This window comes from Heteronotia binoei, chromosome 5 (genome assembly GCF_032191835.1).
Source record: "Heteronotia binoei isolate CCM8104 ecotype False Entrance Well chromosome 5, APGP_CSIRO_Hbin_v1, whole genome shotgun sequence".
In the NCBI taxonomy this organism is placed as follows: domain Eukaryota; kingdom Metazoa; phylum Chordata; class Lepidosauria; order Squamata; family Gekkonidae; genus Heteronotia; species Heteronotia binoei.
Window position 1 is genome coordinate 54,725,565 of NC_083227.1, and position 24,413 is coordinate 54,749,977.

The 24,413-nt window shown below is 45.4% G+C and overlaps 1 protein-coding gene across 1 annotated transcript in view; it reads left to right on the forward strand.

Annotated features, from left to right (window-relative positions):
• The first annotated feature begins 8,217 nt into the window (after positions 1 to 8,217).
• The window catches only part of KBTBD8 (kelch repeat and BTB domain containing 8), a 46,905-nt gene continuing 30,709 nt past the window's right edge, over positions 8,218 to 24,413 (forward strand). The window contains exon 1 of the mRNA XM_060239504.1: positions 8,218 to 8,382. Coding sequence (XP_060095487.1) covers positions 8,367 to 8,382 — 16 coding nt within the window. The 5' untranslated portion in view covers positions 8,218 to 8,366. The remainder of the gene's footprint in view (positions 8,383 to 24,413) is intronic.

Here is a 24,413-nt window from a genome sequence, read left to right on the forward strand (position 1 = left end):
GCCATGGTCCACAGTTCTGATTACAATAAACTTGCTACTTTGTCAAGAGACTCGTTATTGAATTCAGCCGACTTGACATTTTGAAGGACTCCCTATCTTGGAGTTCAACCTTTCCGGCAACTGAAAAGGCGATGTCCGAACAGTCTCCGGAGAATGGAGGATTCCCAACCAGAGTGGAGGGGGCCGAGACACCCTGGCACATCCATACTGCCAGAAGGACCGCGGCCTCCCCTCCACAGTTTCAGCTGGTGGCGACCCCACGGCAATACCAGCCAAGAACCTCCACTACGCTGATGGATCAAGCCCCGGTCCGTCGGGAGGCGATCATGACCCGCCACACCAAGCGGGTCCAACTGGCCGAGGCCGCCGCCGTCCACCCAGGCGAGGCGAGCGAAGGCGCCAGCGCCGCGGGGGCGCAGGACCTCGAGAGTGGAAGCGAAGGGGCCGAGTGCGGAGCGGAGGACGGAGGGGCGAGCCCCAAGGACCAGACCGATGAGGAGTACGAGACGTTTCGCGCGATGGTCCGCAGGGAGATCGACGGGGCGGTGAGAGACCTAAAGGACCAGATGCAGACCCTGACCACGCAGCTGGGCAGAGCGCTGGGGGTGACCGGGGCTCGCCAGCAACAGCCAGCCCCGGCGGGTCCGCGGGGACCCCCGGCTCGACAGGGCCCCGCCGCTCCTCCACCCGGAGCGGCCCCGCAAGCCCCAGCGGCGCCCCCCCCTGCCCCGGTCAGACAAAGAGACCTGGGGGGGGGCAGGAGCTGGACGCCACGTTCGACGGGGACCCGGAGGAAGTGAACTACTTCGCGATCCAAGCAAACAGCTACATGCACTACTGGGGGGACTCATTCCCCGATGAGATGAGCCGCGTGGACTACCTCGGGTCGAAGCTACGGGGCGCAGCGAAGAAGTGGTATGTGAGCCTATGCGAAACCAACAGCCCGGTCCTCCATTTCGTAAACACTTTCGTGCAGGCCCTGCTGACCCAGTACGAGGACCCCCTGCAAGAAACCCGAGCGCTGGCGGCGCTGCGGAACATGAAGCAAGGGGCCCGATCCATCCGGGAGTACGCGGCCGACTTCCAGGCCAACGCCGCCCGGGCTCGGAACTGGAACGAGGTGATGAAGATCGAGCACTTCACCAATGGGCTGAACCCGAGCATCCTGGATAGAGCGCTCACGCAAGCCCGCCCCGATACCCTGGTGGGGTGGATTCAGCTGGCGGGGGAGGTGGAGACCAACCTGAAACGAGTGGCGATGCTGCGCCAAGCACTGGCCGCCGGCAGGGGAACGCCGAAAGCAAGCCCCGGGAAGGCTGAGCCACCTAAAGTCAAGAAGCAGGCGGTGGCTGCCCCGGGGGGGCCCCGACGTTGTTTTCGGTGTGGGGACCCCAACCATCTAGCCTCCGGCTGCCCCCAATCAGCCACCGGGGCCGCCCCACCGCAGGGAGCCACCCGCCCGGGCACCCCCGGCCCCAAGAAAACCACCGGCCGCCCTAAGGACGCGGCGAAGAGCAGCGCGCTCCTGGTGCAAGACGACCTACAAGAGGAGGAGGTGCGTCTGTCAGAGGAGCTGGCCGAGCTGGCGTGGGAAGAGGAGCCGGCGGGAAACGACGCCGACCTGCTTTGAACGGTGCCAACCAGCAGGTCGACCGAGAGGAGGCACCGCTCACGGTGAGACCCACGGGAAGGTTGTACTTTATAGTGGTCAAATTGTTGAACCCAAAGCTAAAAAGGTTCCTACAGATCCGGGCCCTCATAGACTCGGGCTGTAATAGAGAGCTGATTTCCCCCAAGGTGGTGGAGGCTCTGGGATTGAAACGCTTACAACTGCCCCACCCCATGCACTTTGAACAGATGGATGAGTCAGTAATGGGGGGGGAACCCTGCACGCAAGAGACTGAGCCGTGCCCCCTGGGGATTGAGGATCACTGGGACTCAGAGACGTTTGTGATCGCGCCCGCCTGCGGCTACCCCGTGGTCCTGGGAGTGGGGTGGTTGGAAAAGCACGAGCCCCTCATCCGCTGGAGAGCCCAGACCATCAGATTTTCCGACCCAAGTTGCAACCAGCACCTTTGGCAGGCAGCATGGGGGCCACGAGCGCCAGCCGCTCGGGAGAGGGCGTGCGTCCTGGTGGAAGAGGTGCACCATGTCCCGGACGCCTACCGCGACCTGATGGAGGTATTTAGTGAGCGGGAGGCCAACCAGCTACCCCCCCACAGGAGCACAGACTGTGCGATAGAACTAATCCCCGGGGAAAGCCTTCCCAGGGCCAAGCTCTACCAAATGGGGTGGGCTGAGAAGAAGGAGCTGCGAAAATTCCTAGACTTGAACTTGAAAAGGGGGTTCATCAGACCCGCGACGGCCCCCCACGCGGCCCCCGTGTTGTTTAGAAAGAAAAAGGACCACAGTCTTAGGCTTTGCACGGATTTTCGTGGGATTAACGCGATTTCCATGTCAAACGCCTACCCCATCCCCCTCATCAAAGATTTGCTAAGCACGGTGGCGGGGGGGAAGATTTTCACAAAGCTTGACCTGCGGGACGCGTACTTCCGAGTGCGCATCAAGGAGGGGGATGAGTGGAAAACGGCGTTCAACACCCCGATGGGGCAATTTGAATATTTAGTCATGCCGTTTGGATTGCAAGGGGCACCGGGGGTGTTCATGAATTTCATAAATGATGTATTGCGGGAATTTCTGTACAAGGGGGTGGTGGTGTACCTTGATGACATCATTATTTATTCGCAAGACGAACAATCCCATGTGAAACTAGTGAGGGAAGTGCTGGCCACCCTGCTGAAGCACCAGCTCTACGCCAAGCTGTCTAAATGCGAGTTCCACCGCACGGAACTAGACTATTTGGGCTTCCGGGTGTCTGGGGACGGGCTGGCCATGGATCCAGCCAAAGTTCAGGCAGTTCTAGAGTGGGCCCCCCCGAGGACACGTAGACAGCTCCAAAGTTTCCTCGGATTCTCCAATTTCTATAGGACATTCATTGAGGGGTTCGCCCAGATCGCTCTGCCCCTAACAGACCTCCTGAAGACGAAGGGGAAGGGGGAGGAGGCAAAGCGACCAGGGGCCAGGCTGAATTGGACACCGACTTGTCAGGCGGCTTTCAACCGGCTTAAACAACTGTTCACAAGCGAGCCGGTCTTAAGCCACCCAGATGAGCGGAAGGGGTTTGTGGTCCAATGCGACGCCTCCGACGTCGCCGTAGGAGCCATTCTCATGCAGAGGGATGAGGAGGGGAAGCTGAGACCCTGCGCTTACATTTCGCGAAAGTTCTCGGAGGAGCAGAGGAACTGGTCAGTGTGGGACAAAGAGGCTTTCGCTGTCATGTTTGCACTGAAAACTTGGAGGTCCTGGTTGGAGGGAGCCAGGGTGCCCTTTGAGATATGGACGGACCACAAAAATCTAGAGGCACTAACAGGGAAAAGAAAATTGAGTGAAAAGCAAATCAGGTGGGCGGGCTTCTTCTCCAGATTCGACTTCACCCTGAAACACATCCCGGGGACCCGCAATTTCCTAGCAGACGCCCTGTCCAGGCTCCCACAGCATGAGAGCCAGAGAGAGGAAGTGGTAGATTCCCTGATCCCCCCCACACAAGTGGCGGCTATGGTCACTACCCGCTCGCAGAGGAAAAAGGAATTGAGCGGGCTAAGCAAAGAACGAATCACCCTAGAGGCCGAACGGGAGGGAGGTGGGCGGCCGGAGGGGTTGCAGAAAAGAAAAGACGCTCTTTGGTACAAGGGGGAGAGACTGTACATCCCGGAAATATTAAGGAAAGAAATTCTCCAACTATGTCACTGTTCCAAATTAGCTGGGCACTTCGGCTATGTAAAAACCGTACACTTGGTGCACCGGCAGTTCTGGTGGCCGTCCCTAAAGAAGGATGTGTCGGACTTTGTAGCTGGTTGCCCGGTGTGTGTGATGGCAAAAAGGAGGGGGGGGGAACCCCCGGGACTCCTACAGCCTCTGGAAACAGCAAAACGGCCATGGGCCATGGTGTCCATGGACTTCATAGTCGAGCTACCCCCCTCCCGGGGGAAAACAGTCATACTGGTGGTGGTGGACACGTTTTCAAAACAAGCCCACTTCATCCCCTGCAGCCAATTACCCACGGCCAAGAAACTAGCGACTTTATTTTTCGACCACGTGGCCAAACATCACTCCATCCCTGACAAGGTCATAAGTGACAGGGGGCCTCAGTTCGTTGCCACCTTCTGGCGGGAGTTTTGTAAGTTACTAGGGATGGAACAGGGGCTAAGTTCTGCCTATCACCCCCAGACGGACGGACAGACTGAGAGAGTGAACGGGGTGCTAGAGCAGTACCTACGGTGCTTTGTAAGCCTACGCCAATCAGACTGGGTGGACCTCCTCCCCTTCGCAGAATACGCTTACAACAACAGCGCTCACAGTTCCACAAAAGCATCTCCCTTTGCAACAGTGTTCGGGTATGAGGGAAAGCCGATTCCCATGCTGCCAGGGGGGGAGGGATTGATGGGCTCAAGTTTCGAGCAATGGTGGCAAGGTCCCAGCCAATGTTGGCCAGCCATTCAAGAAAACCTGAAGCTGGCCAAGGAGGCGTATAAGAAACAGTACGATAAAAGCCATGTGCCAGTCTGGGACTTGAAGGTGGGGGACTCCGTGTACCTGTCAACAAAAAACCTGCCTCTGGCACAACCGTCTAGGAAATTGGCTTTTAAGTTCTTAGGGCCATTCAAAATCAAGCGGGTAATCAACCCGGTGACAGTAGAGTTAGACCTCCCCCCTGCTCTTGGTAAAGTCCACCCTGTTTTTCATTGCAGCCTACTGCGCAGATCTCCGGGGCCGTCCAAATGGCATTCACAAGATTCACCAACCCTCCCCTCGAAGGGGGAGTGCCGGAGCCTCTCGGGGCCCGAGTTCCGGAGCCATAAATGTGACTCGCCCTCCTTGCAAGGCCGCCCGGCAGGAGGGGGATCCTAGGGGGGGCAGTATGTCAAGTCTGCTATGGGTTACTCAATATCTGTATTAAGGTTGGTTCTGAAGTGAAGGAGTCTGGGTACTTTACAGTGTACACCGGGGGCTGCTAGCTCACTCTCCTGCCCCCTCTCTAGAAATGCCTTTGTTGTGTAACCTGCTTTGAAATGCTAACCTGTGAACAAGATAGTGGCGCCTTCCCAGCCTTGTTCTCTGTGGGGAGTATGGGGTGTCAAGACTTCGGTCTGGGAACGAAAGAAGTAGCATCCTAGTGTGAAGATGTGTTGCATAGATTGCCCCCCGTAGGAATCCTTTAGATTCATACTTTAAATACTGGATTAGTGCATATGTGTTTCAGTCCTTCAATCTCTGCCATGGTCCACAGTTCTGATTACAATAAACTTGCTACTTTGTCAAGAGACTCGTTATTGAATTCAGCCGACTTGACAATAGATCCATGTAAAATTAATTCATGTGGGTAAGTGTGATTTTTGAAGAACAGAGCAAAATGTAGCATGTCGTTTGTTTGCTGTAGGTTTGAGTCTTCATCTGTGCCTGTAGAAGTGACTTACCTGTTGAATTAATATTATCTGTTCCTATGGGACCGTTTGATTGCTTTTAAAAGTTCACCGTGGGAGCAAGAGTGGATGCTGAAAGTTCCGACATGGAGAATAAGAGAGAAGGAACTGTCAATCTTTTCATTTTTTTCAAGAGGAGGTGAGGATTTCTCATGGGACTGTGTTCTATTATTGCATGGATGTGAATAATGGTCAAATAAACATTGTTATTATATGTTATAGATTAAAAAGACTGTAATATGTCTATAAAATATTTGGGGATTCCCATTATTCTAGCAGTTGTGTTTGTCAGTCTCATTTGACACTGAAATCCTATTCTGCATCGATTCTGTGAATTAGGCAGATCATGAGATGGAGGGCAGGAAGGGTTGCATCAGTGCTTAGTTCTGATGGCCCTTTCTTACACACCCAGGGAAATGCTGATTGGCACTTTCGAGTCAGTTAGCAATTTTTCTCCAGGCCAGTTTGGCCAGGGATCCTGGAGGTCTTTGCCATCTTCTGGGCATGGAGCAGGGGTCACTGGGGATGTAAATGTGGAGGGGAGGTATTTGTGAAGTTCCTGTATTGTACAGGGGATTGGACTAGATGACCCTGGATGTCCCTTCCAACTCTACGATTCTATATGTCTGATGCCCTAGGGTTGCTAGCCTCCAAGAGGGGCCTAGAGATCTCCCGCTTTTACAACTGATCTCCAGGTGGCAGAGATTAGCTCTCCTAGAGAAAATGGCTGCTTTGAAGGGTGGACTCTGGCATTACACCATCCTCTCCCAAAACCCCGTTCTCTCCCAGACCCACACCCAAAGTCTCCAGGTATTTCCCAACAGAGACCTGGCAGTGGTAATTGCTTTTAATTATTTACACAATTAGCTGTTGATTGCATTTTTGTTCATTTTAACTATATTTGGTTGAGTGTGCTAAAGTACACATAAATCAGTCCTCTCTGCCTCTTAAGAAATACGTAATTTGGGGAGAGTGGGGGTGGGGGGAAGGAAACAATTTAAATGAAAGAGAAAAAACACAAAAATAATAGAAACATTCCTGATGGAACTTTGTTTCCTAAGGATTGCACCCAGTGCTCTAAGCAGGGGGAGGGGAGACTTCATGACAGAAATAATAATGTATTTATTTATTAGGTAATTTTTATCCCACCTTCCCTCCAAGGAGCCTGGAGTATCAGGTGAATCACTGAAAATGACCCCAGCAGCAACATAGGAACTAGTGAGACTTGTGCTCTGAACCAGCCAATGGGAATGGTGTACTGGGAGACAGGTTAAGATCTCATCTTCGCAGTGTAACTTAGGTTTGGACAGGTTGACCTTTGTGGCAGAGAGAGAGGAGGAGAGTTTTGGGAAAGGCTTAGCAAAGCAGGAAAGTGGGAAGGACAGAGGCCTAGGAGTGGAACGGTATGGAAGCACAGATAGCTACAATTACAGGAAAAAGTTGTAGATTGTGTGTCAGGGGTTATCAAGAATGTAACAAGGAGTCTGTCTGGAAAGGGTTTAACTTAATTTGCAGTATTATAAGTCCACTGGTGAAAGTTTTGATTAGATGGTTTCCACAAACATGCTTTCAACAGCCACAACTACAGGGATCAGGTGAAAAGGTAGCCACCTAATGTAGCGACCTCCCAAAATGGATGAAGACGTGTACTGAGGAGAGTGCAGGGAGTGGGAATGCTTCTAAAGCAACAAGGATGCAGGCTGATTAAAGTCAATGATAACAGTGCATATGGGGTAGGGTTGCCAATCTCCAGGTGGGGCAGGGGATCCCCCACTTTGGGGGCCCTTTCCCTACTTCAGGGTCATCAGAAAGTGGTGGCGGAGGAAAATGTCTGCTGGGCATTCCATTATTCTCTATGGAGACCAATTCCCATAGGATGTAATGGAGAATTGATTTGTGGGTCTCTGGGGTAGCTGTTTTTTTGAGGAAAAGGCACCAAATTTTCAGCATAGCATCCAGTGCCTCTCCTCAAAACACCCTCCAAGTTTCAAAAAGATTGGACCAGGGGGTCCAATTATATGAGCCCCCAAAAAGGTGCTCCTAGCCTTCATTATTTCCAAAGGAGGGAAGGCATTTAAAAGGTGTGCAGTCCCTTAAATTTGATGGCCAGAACTCCCTTTGGAGTTCAATTATGCTTGTCAAAATCTTGCTCCTGGCTCCACCCACAAAGTCCCCAGATATTTCTTTAATTGGACTTGGCAACCCTTTTATTTTATTTATTTATTTAGTAGGCTTATATTGTGTCCTTTCCCATTATGGGCTCAGGGCGGATCACAACACGAACTGAACAATAATAAAAACCTGCAATTTAAAAATTAAAACAATACAATTAAATTAGCAAACCAAAGAACAACAGAACAAAATCACCCTAATATGGGGTGGGCAGTAGACCTGGCTCCCATTAGCATTTTTTTAATCTGTACATAAAGCACCCCTCCGCTATGTAATGCAGGGTTCGACGGAGCCAAAAAGCAAGAAGGGCCCTGGATTGGGCGGGTGGAGGAGAAGAGGGGCCGCAAAAACACTTCAACATAGGCCTGTCGCTCCAGCCCTAACCGAACTACGACTTCCAGTAGGCAGTTCAGGAGCAGTATAAGCGTGCCGTGAAGGCGAGCCGGACTACATTTCCCAGCAAGCATCGGCAGAGCGTCGCCGCTTCCCTAAACCGCGCTCGCGAGCGTGGCGTTCTTCGCGGAGCCGACTGAGGCCGCGCTGGCGGCGCTGCGATCGGCGCTCGACAGAGACGGGGCCGAAACGGGAAGTTGTGGCGGCCCCCGCTGGTGACAGTCTCGCTTGGGCTGGCTTCTCCCTCGCCCGCCCCACAGCATGGCTGCCATGGGAGGTGGGCGTCGCCGTCGCTTGGCCGGGGGATGGGGATGAGGATGGAATGGGGTGGCTCGTAGGACGATCTGGGTCCCCGTCTGCCTGTCTGTCGGGGGCTTTCGAGGCCTGCCTGTGGAGCCCCGCGGTAGTCCAAGGGGTGGGGCTGGGCTAGTTCCATGAGGGTACTTGGGGAAGGCTGGAGTCTGTGTGAAGAGACGGGGGGGGGGGGGGGTGGCGAGAGGGGCAGTCTAGTGTTTTGTGTCTGAAGATGAAGGGATTTATTTTATTCTACTTGTGATGTAGCTTGTTCAGTATGGTGCTTTTATGTATACTGCTATATTGTATTAATATTCTGTTGTTTGTTTTTTTCTGTATAATGTGATATTGCTGTGGCATTTTTAAGAGTTTTTTCTTCATCGTGGAACTCAGGGTGTTGTATCTAATGGGTTCCAGGTGATCTCAGCCAGGTGTTGTCCAGACCCAAACATGCTTAAGTTCAGCAAGGTGACTGCTTCCTGTGTCTTCTGTCTAAGACTCTGGGCTCCTCCACTCAAACTCTTAACTTTGGATATATAGCCATGTTAGTTTGTATCAGAAAATGCATAAGTGTTGGTGAATCAGGGCATTTAGTGAACTCATCTTTGTGAAATCTTGTACTGGAATATCTTTTGGTAGACTTCGCAGTGCTTCAGGACTCTTGTGTTATTTTTGCCCTTAATTTTGTAGCCTTCAGTCTTGACAGATTATTATTTTGTGTTTTAATTTCTTGCGTGGACATCCTTCAGTGTGCATGGTGTCTTTGGTTTTTTCTCTCTAATAGTATATTTTTTCTAATATTTTTCTCTAATAGTATATTTTGTCCACAATGTACTACTTGTTTATGCAGTCCTTTAAAAAGGCCAGCCTCACTTCTTGGGGAATGTCTTATTCTGTGTGTAAAGGAAGATATCTTTGAGGATCCACAAATGTACTTGCTATTACAATTGGCAAGTGTTCTTTTCTCCATTAGTGAGTCTGGTGGTCTCCTAATGTTGGAGAGAGGAAGGGGATTGTCTGTGATGACATGCTTATATCTGGGGTGTTCAGAGAGGCTCTCCAAAATGTGGTATGACATCAAAGACAGGCCCTCTCTTTGTTGGAGACTTGACAAAGGTAAGCACAAATGTTGGCTGGGTACCAAGGCCAGTCTAAAATTTGTTGTTCCTTGATTACTGTAATGCCCAGTGCTGTCATTCAAGGACTTTGATAGTTTAGATGGGTAATTGTGTAAGACTTGGTCAGGATTATTAATTGGTGTGGCTTGGTGAAGGTCTTGTAAATTTTTGGTCCTTATAGAGGAAGCGGGGAAGGTATTCCATTAGGATCCAAGTTATGCTTAATTAGAAATTGCACTATATACACTGTAGCCAGTGTGGCAATTTATCTCTCACTTCCTCTTCTCCACCCCACTTATTTTCTCTGAAAGGCATTGTGGCCACTTCCTGTTTGGTCAGTAGTGGAACCTGAATTCTAAATGGTGAAAGCCTTGTATTTTCTTGTTGGAATCCCTGCTTGTTTTCATTGCTCTAACAAAACAGGTTTTGTACTTGAAATGTTGCTCAATTGTCAGTTCATTAGACACTCCTTATGTGCTGTTTAGACTGTGTTTGTTTTCTTGATATCTAGGAAATTTGTATCACAGGCATATTTTAAAGGTAATTGGATTAAATATAATTCTACCAGGGACTTTAAATCCTATCAAAGGTAATAAATGTGTTTTAGACAGGCTTTGCTTTTATAGATGCTAAGAAATGAGTAGGTAAATACAATTTTGTAGATAAATTCAATTTTTTTTTAAAAAAAATCAGCATGTTCTGTCCATATGTGTCAGGTTTCTATTCATTTAAAACATTTTTATGTCACCTTTGCAGGGTCCAAAAGGTGGTGAACATAAAAACAATTAAAGATTGTAAAAGTCAATTAAAACACATGAACACACAACACTAGAGGGAGGGATAATATTATTGGGGGTATAGCATGTGAAACAAAAATGTCTTCAACTGCTAGTGAAAGACACCCAGAGAGGAAGACAGATGAATCTCCCTAGGGAGAGAGTTCCAGAGTTTTGGTGCCATGATTGAGAAGGCTTTTTCGTGTGTTGTCACCTGTCTAGTCTCAGATAGTGGGGGCAACCAAAACAAAGCCTCTGAGGATTATTTGTTTATACTTTCAGTTTTGAATCACCCAGTCCCCAAGTTCACAGGACTACGGCTGATGAACAATGATAAGTAAAATACATCATAACAGTGTTAAAAGTATAGTATAAATTTTAAAATACTTATCATTTATGAAACAAACTTCAGTTGGCACGTAAATTTATTTCAAGCAGTTCCAGACCATGTTGCCTCATGGGCAGGGGATGGAGGAGATAGCAGAAAAGATGTAAAAGAGATAAGGTGGGGGGGGGTGCCTGCCAAGTAAGATCAATTGCTGTCCTCAACCAAAAGCCTGGCAAAACATCTCTGCCTTATAGGCTCTGCGGAATTGCATTTAAGTCCCGCAGGGCCCTGGTGTAATGTGGCAGAGTTCCACCAGGTTGGAGGACATCCAGATGTCCTTAGGGCCAGGGATCATCATCAGATTGTTTTCAGCAGAGTGTAATGTTCTTCGGCAGATGTACCAGAGGAGGTGGTCCCAGACTGCTCAACGCCTTGAAGATCATAACCAGAACTTTGATGATTGGACTGAGTGGGTAGGTTGGTCTGATGCTGTATAGGGCTTTAAAGGTCAATACCAGCACGTTGAATTGAGCCTGGAAGCAAATTGGAAGCCGGTGTAGGTGGAACAGGGCTGAGGTGATATAGATCCCACAAACCACTCCAGCCTTCACTCTGGCCACAGCATTTTTTACCAACTGTAGCTTCCATACAGTTTTCAAGGACAGATCCATGTGGAGTGTTTTGTAGGTGTCACACAGGGCATAGAAGATATTTTATGCCCAGAATGACCGCAGCTGGCTCACCAGCCAAAGCTGGTGAAAGGCACCCCAGACCAGTGCTGCCACCTGTTTATCCAACAGGAGTTCAGGGTCTGGGAGCACTCCCAAGCTATGGGCCTGCTCCATACAGAACAGGGTGGTCTCTCATCCATGTACTAAGCAGAGCTAACGATGCTTATCTTCTGAGATTGGGCTAGCCTGGGCCATACAGGGTAGGGCAAGCCCATCTTGAATGTAGCTTAATTTATGAGGCTGAAACTTATGTAAGCGTTACTTTATGGAATTAGATGCTGATATCCAAGAATTCAGGATCTTTCAACGTATTGGAGCAAGATTTGAGTTAAAAGATGAACAGGATTTCCAATGCATTAGTTTTTAGTAGCACACGTTTATACCTTGGAAGTCTTGCTGGTCTTTGAAGCTCTACTGGACTTTAATCTTGCTTTTCTACAGCAGACCAACATGACTACCCACGTGAAAGTTTCTGTGTATTGAAATACACCTTCAGAGAAATTTGATTTTGTGTTCAGAACAGAAGGTGAAGGAACTTCAGTCCTGTTAGTACCTCATGAATTAATGAATCCACATTCAGTTAAAGCAGGGGTGGGGAACCTGCCAAGGGCCATATGGATATTTATAACATCATTCGTGGGCCATAAAAATTATCAGTTTAAAAAACAGTGCTCCACCAAGGGAGAATGATTTATTTATTTATTTATTTATTTATTAATTTCATTTATATCCCGCCCTCCCCCACCTTGGCAGGCTCAGGGCGGCTAACAGCAATCCATAAAAACACACCATAATAAATAAAACATTAGAATTACATTATAGAACAATAAAACATTAAAACATTAAATTAAAAACCAGTCTAGTAGATACAATTATACTGCGGTATAGATCTTTGGACCGCATTGGCGGATCTTTAATTACCATTTTTCTTAGCAGTCCGAATATGCTGATTTAAAAAGGATGGTCTTGCAGGCCCTGCGGAACTGTTCAAGGCTCCGCAGGGCCCGCACCTCCTCGGGGAGTCGGTTCCATAGGGTAGGGGCCGCGATCGAAAAGGCCCGTATTCTGGTGCTCTGATATTTAACTTCCTTCGGCCCAGGGATAGTCATTAAGTTTTTCCCCGTTGACCTCAGTGCTCTCTGGGGTTCATATGGGGAAAGACGGTCCCTCAGGTAGGCAGGTCCTCGGCCATATAAGGCTTTAAAGGTAACGACCAACACTTTGTACTGGACCCGGTATATAATCGGCAGCCAGTGCAGTTCACGTAGTCCCGGCCATATATGCTCCCGTTTCGGGAGTCCCAACAACAGCCTGGCCGCCGCGTTCTGCACTAGCTGCAATTTCCGGGTCCGGCACAGAGGTAGCCCCAAGTAGAGGGCGTTACAGTAGTCTGGGCGTTACATGATTCAGGCCAGCAAATAATTGTTAATGCAAATAATTGTTTTTTTATTTGAAGTCATGTGGGGAGAGCCTAATCTGGCACACACACACACAGTCCGCCGCCCTAGGCAAATGCATAGGTCCAGGGCTTTTTTGTAGAAAAAGCCCAGCAGGAACTCAGTAGCATATTAGACCACATCCCCTAATATTAGCATATTAGGCGACATCTGGAATAATCAAGTGCAAACTGAACTGTGACAATAACTTTTCCAGGCCCTGCAGCAATTCTAGGCAGCCATCCAGGCCCCAGGGAGGCTGCTGCACAGTGCGGCTGGGCCCCACGATCATCGCTGGCTAGCCAGGCCCCATGGAGACTGCCACATGGCTCGGTTTGGCCCAGCAATCCCCAAGGGCCACACCAAGTGACCTCAAGGGCCGCATACAGCCCTCGGGATGGAGGTTCCCCACCCCTGAGTTAAGGGGATAGTTAATTGTTGAGTCCTGAGATGGGCAACGCCACCAGACATTTAGTATAGGGCTGCAAATGGCCTGGGTATTATATCAAGCCATTTGGAGCCCCAGATATGGCCTGCAGCATCTGTGCAATATTCTAGGTAAACAGGTGAACTGTCTCAACTTCTTTCTCTTCCCACTGCCTTGCATGCCTCAGTCCCTTTAAATTAGCAGTGTGGAAGTTTGAGACCCATGGTTTACTGCATTACTTTTGGGGGGAATGATGTGTGATATGCTTTTAAGTTTTCTACAATTTCATTTAAGGAAAAATAAGAGGTTTTAATTCCCTTTTTAAAATGCATTAATCACTGGACACTGTCATTCATCAACAGTAGATGAAAGTACTGATAGATTTTTGATGCAATCTCAGGAAAACAGAAATGCCTTATTAAGGAATCCCTCATAGTTATGTATTGGCAGATACAACTTGGATAAATTTCATTTTAGGTCAAGGCTAAGAAGAGGTTTATTGATTTCATGCCACCGTCTTTCAAAGGAGGTCAGAATGACATTTATTCTCTCCACCACCCCCAGGTTATGATGAGAGATATAGACTAGCTAAGCCTATTGAGGCTGATTGGGTATTTGAACCATGAATTCCCAGGTCTAAGTATAGCATTCACCATGCTGCAGTGGCAAAATGGAAGTGGTGTACTTCTTGTGTGTTTGCTGTGTGTAAAATTCATACAGAATAATTCTTCTTGGAGTTGAAAGTTTACAGGCTGCACTTTCAGCCCAAAGTCTCCCCTGGCTAGCAGTGAGGGGTGGCTTGGGTCTGAAAGAATGAAATTTGAGTCCAGTAGTATCTTTAAGACCAGCAAAGTTTAATTCTGGCTTTCATGTGCATGCAGACTCCATTAGAAAAGCTTATACCCGGAGTAAAATTTTATACAAAAGCTTATACCCGGAGTCAAATTTTGTTGGTTTTAAAGTTACCAGTGGATTCAACATTCTACTGCTTCAGACCAACACGGCTACACACCTGAATTTAGATTTGAAAGGGCATTGTAATTTTCAGCGGGCATTATACTTGTCATCCATGCTGGCTAATTGAAGGATGCACTTCCTCCTCCAAGCCTGATTATCTGGCTTGTGGTGGAGACTTGAAGCAGAACCACAGGGTGGTCTTTCTCCTCTAAGCTCCTCCCTCAGCAGATGAGTGGGAGTCCTGGAAAAACTCTGCCAGCCAGTTCCAGTAAGCTGTTGAACAAGAAAACCTCACTGCGCAATGCATAGCAGTTGTAACAAACTGGTAATCTAAATGTATATTTGCACAATAATTTTAATAGTTTAATAATGTTGGGAAGAATACATTTTCAAAACAGGGCATACTACACTCATGACTGTTGCACAAATCATGCCATGTTGAGCGGTACCACTTCTTCTGTGACCCTTTCATTAATGGAACACTGTTTATTGGGATGAACTGTGCTGAAATTTTGTTGGATACATGTCATTCACTGAGCTACTACATCATGACCAGCATGGCTTCAAACTGTTTTCAAGGAGGCTGGCTAGAGTGTCAAGGAAGGAAGGCTGTAAAGCATCCATTTTATATGTAAAAGTCCTAGGATCAATCTTTGGCATCTCTGGTTAAAAGGATCAGGTAGCATCTAATGCAAAAGACCTGACTGAGACCTTGGGGATCTGCTGCCAATTGAAATAGATGATACTAACTTCAATGGACTGATTATCTGACTCCGTGTAAGGCAGAACAAAGTCTGAGTCCAGTGGCACCTTTAAGACCAACAAAGCTTTATTCAAGGTATGAACTTTCATGCACACTTCCTGTGTGTATTAGAGACAGAACAATTATAAAACAGTTTTTAGAAAATCTAAAAAATATTTGTGTTGGACTGTAGGAAATTTTACCAGATTTTATTCCCATTTTGTAGGATTGTATGACAATAGGAGTTTTTAAGAAAAAATGTTCTAAGTCTGTTATGGTTATGCATTGCATCTTCATCAATTCTGTCAGTATTTTTTTGGAAGTGGAAGTCTGAGGGAAGACTCAGTTTGAATTATCTTTGAGTCTCCTAATAGCAGCTAAAGTTTGCATGGCATGCAGATGGCCTAACTCTAAAAGTACCTTTCTAAACATTCTGGGCTATTTATTGGAAAGTGGCTGAGAAAGCAAAACATATTGGGTACAAGCAGAAGAAAGTGAGCAAAACACAGAACTTCTGTAGAGAAACAATCTTTAATTATTGGGTATCAGACCTAAGAGGATGACAGTCACAGAATTCCCAAGCTGAAAATATCCATGAAAATTGCTTCTTCACGTTATTACAATTGTTTCATAGAATCATATTGTTGGAAGGAACCTCCAGAGTCATCTAGGCCAACCCCCTGCACAATGCAGGAAAATAACAAATCTCTCTCCGCCCCCCCCCCCCCCACAACACACCCCTACTGATCCCTGGGTGCCCATGATCTGCCCATCATGCCCAGAAGATGTTAAAAAAACAAAACCTCTCCAGGATCCCTGGCCAAACCAGCCTGGAGAAAAGTTGCTGCCTGACCCCGAAGTGGTGAACAGCATTTCCCTGGGTGTGTAAGAAAGGGCCATGAGAACTAACACTGATGTAACTCTTTCTTGCCATAAGCTGCCTAAATTCACAAAATCAGCACTGCTATCAGATGGCCATCTAGCCTCTGTTTAAAAACCTCCAAAGAAGGTTCCCAGATCAATATTAGCAATCTGGGATTCTTACTTTGCAACCGTATTAATAGTTATTGCACTCTAAGCCCACTGACAACTTTAAACTGAGACTGGAGTAACTTGCCATGGGATTCCAGTGTTAGTGAAACAAAACTAAAGAGTCTCAAGGTCAGCCCAGAAGAGAACTGGAGGAGGGATTTGGTGCCTCTTCTTGAATTCTTTCAAGATTGAACCGTCCTGAGGTGGGGAGAGAGGGAAGCCATTGGTGTGTGGAAGATGTGGTTCTGTGCTTGAAGACTTGACAGAACCTCAACCCTCCCCCACCCTTAGGCATTTCCTCTTGCCTCTTCCAGATACAGAGTGTCTGACCAAAGCACATCTAAAGAGGTGGCTCCATAGGTATCTGCAGCCACCGCTCAGTTATATTGCCATACCACCTGCATGGTCTGGAATTATGTCCAGAAAACAGAGGATCCATGTTATGCCCAATGCCAACTGTGCAGATCTTGCTCATCTCTCTACTGCTGGACTGAGAAGCCATTTGAAGTAGCAGCAGCAGTAATTGCTTCTTCGTGGGGAGGGAGGTGCTGCTGCAGTGGCATTAGGGGTGAGTTGTTTCTCAGCCACCACTTACAACGTGCTTCCTTCCAAGAGTTTATTAGTTAAAAGCTGGCACCAGACATCTCTGACTGAGATGTTTGTTGCTATTGACAGTATACTGTGTAGGAGTAAGCAGAGGCAGGCATCTAAGAGGGTTTTATTGGTAACATGATTGCTCTTGCCAGTAGATCCTTCAGGATAGTAGAGGGCCTTGGCCTCCTTTGGGTCCTCCATGATACATACTACTGGTACATGATCCTCACTCGTACCATGATGTGCTGGAACACTGTGTACTCTCTTTACATGGTGGCAAGTGGGCATGTGAAAGCATAATTTTTCTGAACTTTGGGGAGAGTTGTACACTATTGATGTGTAGCATACATACTTATCTCTTGTTTATTGTGCACTGGTGACAACCCAAAGATATTTTGGAGGGCATCATCACCCACATGGTCAGTGCTCTCACCTTCTGTAGAGATGAGGTCTCAAAGAACATGTAGGCTAGATGGGATATGTTCTTGTTGAGGAGGGGGGGAGGCATCATCCCTCTTAACCAGGTGAGGATCACCCCCCTGCTCACCACCATATGTGTTCTTCCTGCGTGTTCTGGAGCAGGCACATGAGTCTAATGAAAACTGAAGGTACAGGTGGGAGGATTAAGTACAGGAAATGGTTAGGGACTACCTAGCAGAGCCATGGGAGCTGCCTAACACTGCTCCTTTGATTTACTGAGCCTGGAAAAAGATAGTTTTTCGCTATTGGCACAGAACAGGGGTGGCCAAACTTTCTTAATGTAAGAACCATGTTGAATAAACGTGAGATGTTTGAGAGCTGCAAGGAAGAAAGGAAGGCAAAGAGATGGGGGAAAGAAAGGTGGGAAGAAGACAACTTTAAATGCATTCTCCAGGCCAGCCACCTGCTGGCTTGGCTTGGGGAAGTGATTTATAGAGAAAAATGCCTTCTCCAAGGGGGGCAGTGGGGGGCTTGAAGAGCCATACAATACATGTGAAAGAGCCACCCCTGGCACAGAAGTGCCTCTTCTCCCCCCCCCCCCCGCTGCCATGACTGTATGGAGTGAGTGGATATTTTCACAAATGTGTGACACCTGTCACCATTCACACCTCCTCCCCTGGGATGTGGAAAATTGGTCTTCCCCAAGATTAGCTTATCCTTGTTAGCTGCCTAAGCCTTGGCTACGAAGATGCTTAGTCGAGTGGCATGTGAACAACTGTGCTATGTGCCTTTCAGATTCCTGGAATGTTTGAGAAAATGGAGAACTCAAATTCCTGTTATTCAAGACTGAACAACATATACCTGGTCAAACTCAGTGGCTGTTTTAAAACCACATTCATGCAAGAATTACTTGACTTCAACTTGATAGCACTTTCTACCATTGAATGGAGGAATGCATGGTTTGGCACTCCTTGGTCTCTTCAATTATGTAATAGTTGTATGTGTAGGCCATAGATGTCTCTTATGAGTGGGCAGATGTGTGCTCCTCAGTGTTGTTGACTGCTGTGGATGGTTCTGCATGGATGCACTTGTGGTGAAAAAGATAGGGAATATGTGAGAAATGTCTGCTCACATTTTGGTCAGCATTGTTGGGAAAGGATTGTTGGTTTTACAAGCACCCTGGTATACTTTCCACCCTCCTGCTAATCACCCATTGCCTGTGGAAGATGGTGAGGTAGGCTCATAACATGTTGTGAAACATGGAACACCCCCCCTCCCAAGACCAGGAGACCCTTGAGGGGGCAGTGCAGCTTATACTGGCCTCTTTGACCCACAGTGGTTCTGCAAAAAGAGAAATTCATTTACATCAGAACATATTGTAGTACATAAGAACATAAGAGAAGCCATGTTGGATCAGGCTAATGGCCCATCATGTCCACCACTCTGCGTCACACAGTGGCCATAAAAAAACAACACCCAAGTGCCATCAGGAGTTCCACAAGTGGGGCTTTCAATTGTGAAAGTAATCTACAACATGGTGGTACATTGTACTACATGCAGCATCAGTTGATCCAGTAAGGCAGTAACCCTTGTACAAGCCTTCTGTCATTCATATTAAGGGGAGTGAAGGTTTACAGCATCAAATTTGGCTACATGGATTCACACACATGATGTGTAGATTGGGAAGAACAGAGAGAGCAGTAGTCAGTGCAGCAGCACTTAGATGTATCATGTGCCACCAAGCCAACTTTACATCCATTATATCTAGGACCAAAATTGGTGAATGGAAACATTGGTGAAGGAGGAAAGTTTGTCTCGTTAAAGGCACTGTGCCTCATGCAGCACTGCACATTTAAGTTTTCAATGGGAAACTCTAAAACACCAATAGTAGCAATGGGCTTTCGCTCAAGAAGACTGAGTAGAAGAGGGAAAGTAAGAGAGTCAGTGGTCAGGCTCCTCTGCAGTCTCTCCTTAATGATGTCCTGGACCATTGCCTTCCTCTTACTTTCCTCCACTGACAGGAAGACGCAGAATGGAACAGTTTTAGAAGGCTGTGGGCACATGTGATTTTTCTTCCCCTAAGAAATGGGAGGGATTGAATATTTGTGAGGCACAGGGACAAAATGAAGTTTATTTGTATTCCTTTATGAGGTCAACAAATGATTTCAGCAGCAAGAATTTTCATCACGTCTAGGCAAGTGTGTCTGGAACCTGAAATTGGAGCATGGCACCATAGAACCTGTCAGAGCAGTGTGATAGGTTACTCGATGTAGATCAAGTAATGTCCCACCCTCCGCTGCATAATGCATAGACTGGAGTAAAAAGTTGCCTTTCCTTTTATTAAAGTTACATCACCTGCTTCATTTACCAGATGAGATAGCAAAACTGGTTTCATAAGGCTTATAGAATAATGCAAATACATAGGAAATTTAACATTGTTTCTGCCTTACAGTCATCATGTGAGATTATGGAAGTGGTAAGAAAAGCCACTTTAGGAATTTTTGAGTGTGTTGTTGAGTAGTCAGAATGGGAAAAAAACATATTGAAGGGTTAGCTAGCAACCAGAAATTTTTTTTTTTTTTTTAAATTTTTAAATTTTATTAAAGAAAAAAGAAATGCAGACAGAACAATACACAAAAGCACAAAAGTGCTAAAACGTAAAACACCAAACAGTACACAATGTTACAAACTATACAAGCACTAATCATACACAACCTCTACATTGCTACATTACTACAAGTACTACATTACTACAAGTACCCCCCCACAGGAGAAGGAGAGGATTTCACTTATGAGTAAAACATTCATTGCTCCCTCACTACATTAACTTGATATAATTATTTTATATCAAAACCTCTGTTTTTAACCCATTCGTATATAGGATCCCATTCCTCCCGGCATTTCTGCACATTACCACTTCGCAATCGAGTAGTCAAGAGATCTGATTCCGCTATTTCTAGAAGTTTAGTAATAAATTCTTCTCTATTAGGAATTCTGTCTTCCTTCCAATATTTAGCGTATAAAATTCTGGCAATTGTAACTATGTACAGCAATAATTTCAGCTTGGTCGTAGGTAGGTTTTGTCTACAAATGTTTATAAGGTACAGTTCTGGAACATGTTTCACCTGTATTTGCAAAATTTTTTGGATCCAGATGTTGACTTGCGTCCAGTATTTTCTGGCCTTTTTACATTGCCACCATATATGGAACAAAGAGCCTTTAACTTCAGAACATTTCCAGCATTTATTAGAGTAAGAAGGATATATCTTTGCCAACCTATCTGGGGTAAGATACCACCTGTATATCATTTTATACATATTTTCTTTAAGATCTGCTGGCTTTATTAACTTTATATTTTGCTTCCATAGCTTCTCCCATTCTTCCAAATCTATATTATAGCCAAAATCCTTCAGCCATCTAATCCATGCTTCTTTAACCACCTCATCTTGCATCTTGACTTGGAGCAGCCAGTCGTATACTTTGGTAATTAATTTTTGTTTAGATTCCAAGATCAGATCTAAGTCAGAATAAGAGTTCAAAAAGCCAATTTCTTTATCTTTTCTGAATCTTGATCTCACTTGGCATTGTAACCACCAAGATAACTTTAAAACTTCTTCCTCTATCAGTTCATTCTGGTCATTTAGCAAGTAAGCATAGTCCTGTTGATTTTCCCAATTATATAATTTAGGATGTGACGCAGCCTCTATCGGGGAGATCCATTTTGGAGTGTGTTTATACTGCACTTTAATTTCAGTCCAGACCATATACAGAGATCTTCTTATATCATGTCTAAGGAAACGTCCGGTTTTGGTAGGAGTTTTGTACCACATGTAGTTGTGCCAGCCTTCTCCTAGCCCATCACCCTCTAGAGATAATAATCTTTTATCCTCCAATTTACACCATGTTCTCAGCCACGCAATATTGCAGGCTTTATAGTACAATTTCCAGTCTGGGAGGGCTAGTCCTCCTCTTAGTTTAGTATCTTGCATAACTTTCATTTTAATTCTGGCCTTCTTACCCCGCCAAATAAACATTTTGGTCATCTCGTTGAGTTGCTGAAAAAAGGGTTTAGGTAGTATAATTGGGATCGTTTGAAATAAAAATAGCACCCTTGGAAGAATGTTCATTTTAATCGTTGCAACCCGGCCAAGAAGCGAAATTTGGAGATCCTTCCATTTAATTAGGTCCCTCCGGATCTCTTTCATAATTTTTTCATAGTTGTCTCTATATAAATTCTTTAGGTTATTCGTCAAAAAGATTCCCAAGTATTTAACCTTCTTTTCATTCTTAAATCCAGAAAGCTGTTCCAACCTTTCAATTTGATCCTTTTCCATATTCTTCGTTAAGATCTTGGTTTTAACAACATTCAATTTAAATCCAGATACTTCTCCAAACTCTCTTAATCTCTGTTTTAAAAGCTCAATCGATGATATGGGTTGTTCCAGTGTAAATACCAAGTCATCTGCGAACGCTAACGTTTTTAGTTCTGTATCGTTTATTCTAATCCCTTTAATTTGAGAGTCTTCTCTAATCTTCTTAATCAGCGGCTCTAAAGTCAATATAAATAGTAGGGGAGATAGTGGACATCCTTGTCTAGTACCTTGTTCTATCTCTATCAAGTCCGTCATTACTCCATTGAAATTTACTTTCGCTGTCTGTTTCGTGTACACTGCTTCAACCATTGAACAGTATCTTTCTCCACACCCAACTCCAGCCAGAGTCTCTTTGATAAAATTCCAGTTAACATTGTCGAAAGCCTTTTCAGCGTCTATCAAAATCGCAGCAAATTCTTTATCTGGGTGCTCTCTATAATACTCAATTGCATTCAACAGCAATCTCACATTCTGGTTCATTAAACGTCCCGGAACAAAACCCGTTTGATCTTCGTGAACTAAAGTTCTAATAACTTTCTTCAATCTATTTGCTAATATAGTTGCATAGATCTTATAGTCACTGTTCAACAGAGAGATTGGTCTGTAATTTTTAATTTCTGCTGGATCGGAATCTTCTTTATGTATAAGAGATATTAAGGCTTCTTTCCATGACTCTGGGATATCACCCGTATTATAAACATTTTCCATTACTTTCTTGAAGGGAAGCAGTAATACGTCTTCAAAGGCTCTAAAAAATTCAATCGGTAATCCGTCTGTACCCGGCGTCTTGTTACTTTTTTGAGATTTTATAGCGTCAACTACTTCCTGCATTGAAATTGGATTTTCTAAACTTGCTTGTTGTTCCTTTGTTAGTTGTTGCATTTCCACTTCGTTTATATAGGCTTCTTGTTTTTGTTGGTCAAGCTTCTGTTTCTTGTACAAATTCCGATAAAAATTCTGAATGATAGTTTTCATTTGAGAATTTTGAAAAATCTCCTCTTTCGCCTCATTCCTTAGCATCTTTATGATCCTTTTCTCCTTCTCTTTCCTCAATCTATACGCCAACCATCTACTCACTTTGTTCGCGTTTTCAAAGTAGTTTTGTCTTGTCCATTTTAGTTTTCTCTCGATTTCTTCTGCCAAAAGGATATTTATCTGATGTTGAATAGCTATAATTTTGGACTTAATCCCGTTTGGGTTCACCATTTTCTGTTGTTTCTCAAAGTAGTTCAACTTTGTTAAGAGCTCATTGTAGGTCTTTCTTTGTTCCCTCTTCCTCCTTGATGAATATCGGATGGCGAGGCCCCGAAAAAAGGCCTTAAATGCATCCCATATTATTGGGATCTTTGTATCCTTTTCCAAGTTACATTTAAAAAATTCTTGTATTTCTTTTTTTGCTTCTTCCAAAAACTTAGTTTCCTTCAGAATTTGTAAATTTAGAGACCATCTAAAGTCCCTTTTTTGTTCCTGGAATGCCACCGAAACTGGGCTATGATCCGAATACGATTGAGGAAGAATCTCCACTTGGTTGACTGTTAGCATCATATCTAGAGACATCCAGACCATATCAATTCTTGACCAAGACTTATGTGGTTGTGAGTAGAAGGTAAAGTCTGCTGTGCTCGGATTTCTCGTTCTCCAAGCATCTACTAAGTTCAGTTCCTCAGCCATTTTTAAGAAGGAGTTGGGTAATAAATTTCGAGTCTTCACCTTTTTCCTTTGTGGGTCTACATATTTTTTATCCAGGTTCACATCGAATATCGCATTATAATCTCCTATAATGCAGTATCTATCCGAATTGATTTCTCTTAGCTTAAGATACAGGTCTTGATAAAATTTTTCTTGATTTTCATTGGGGGCATATATATTCCCCAAAATTATTTTCTGACCATTTAGTTCTACTTCAACGATAAGAATTCTTCCTTGCTCATCCGAATACAAACAACTCGATTTTATATGATGAGAAATAAAAATTGCTACCCCTTTCTTCTTCTTCTGTAAATCACATGAAGCATATAGAACTCCCAATTTCTTATTTTCCAGGTACTTAACATTGTCTTTCCGAATGTGGGTTTCTTGTAGACAAATGATTTGTGCACCAGATTTTTTCAGTTGTTGAAAGACTCTCTAGCTAGCAACCAGAAATAAACATGTACACATCAAGCAGGGCATACTCCTTTGCTGCTTGCTAATGCTAATATTCCCTCACTGTCACATCTGGAAGTGATGCACCCGGGCAATAGCCCCCTCCTAGCCCTACCTGACCTCTTGAGACATAGGCTCCAGAAAAGATTGCATGCAAGCACTTCACTGCACCCCGCCACACCCCATAGAAAAGCACCATGGAAAAGGTTTTTTCACTTATGTGGCTCCAGCAACTCCCATGGGAAATCCTTCTCACGGTTTTCTTTTAGTAAGGGAACTGGATGGAGACATCCTGGATGTCATAGAACTCTTCCAGCCTGCATATGGTGCAGACAAGGAGAAATGTCCCACTGAGCCACTGTCTTCCTTGGATTCGCCCATCCCACCCTCTGACAGAGGAGAACTAGGTGTGCTGCAGCTTGCTGCTGTTGCTGCTACTGACTACAAGTTTAACAGCAAAACAATACTGTGGAAACAAAATATATTTACATATAGAACAATGCTGCAATAGGTGTACATATATAAAGACTGATAAGCAATATAAAATCATAATGAACTGAATAGTTTGTCCCCGTTGAAAATGTCAGTTTCAAAAATAAGTCCTGAGCAGAGTCTACACAGTCCCTAAATTAGAGATCCACTGCAGGGAAACATTTAAGAATGTAAGTGGTGACTTCCAAGTAACTTTCTTAGAGAAGTAATTCAGTCAAAAAAGGGATCCGAAACCCAACAGGCAGTCAGTAATAGCTGTTTCGAACTCTCTTTGAGAACCTTTTAAGCATGATCCTATTCACAAACAGTATTGTAGAAGCTTACTGAACATTCAAGAAATCCAAATTACAAACAATATTGTACAGAATATTTACGCTTGCTGCTGAAGTAGGGCTGAATAATGGTTCAACACTTTGCCTCCAGAAATCTAGTTCAAAGAATAT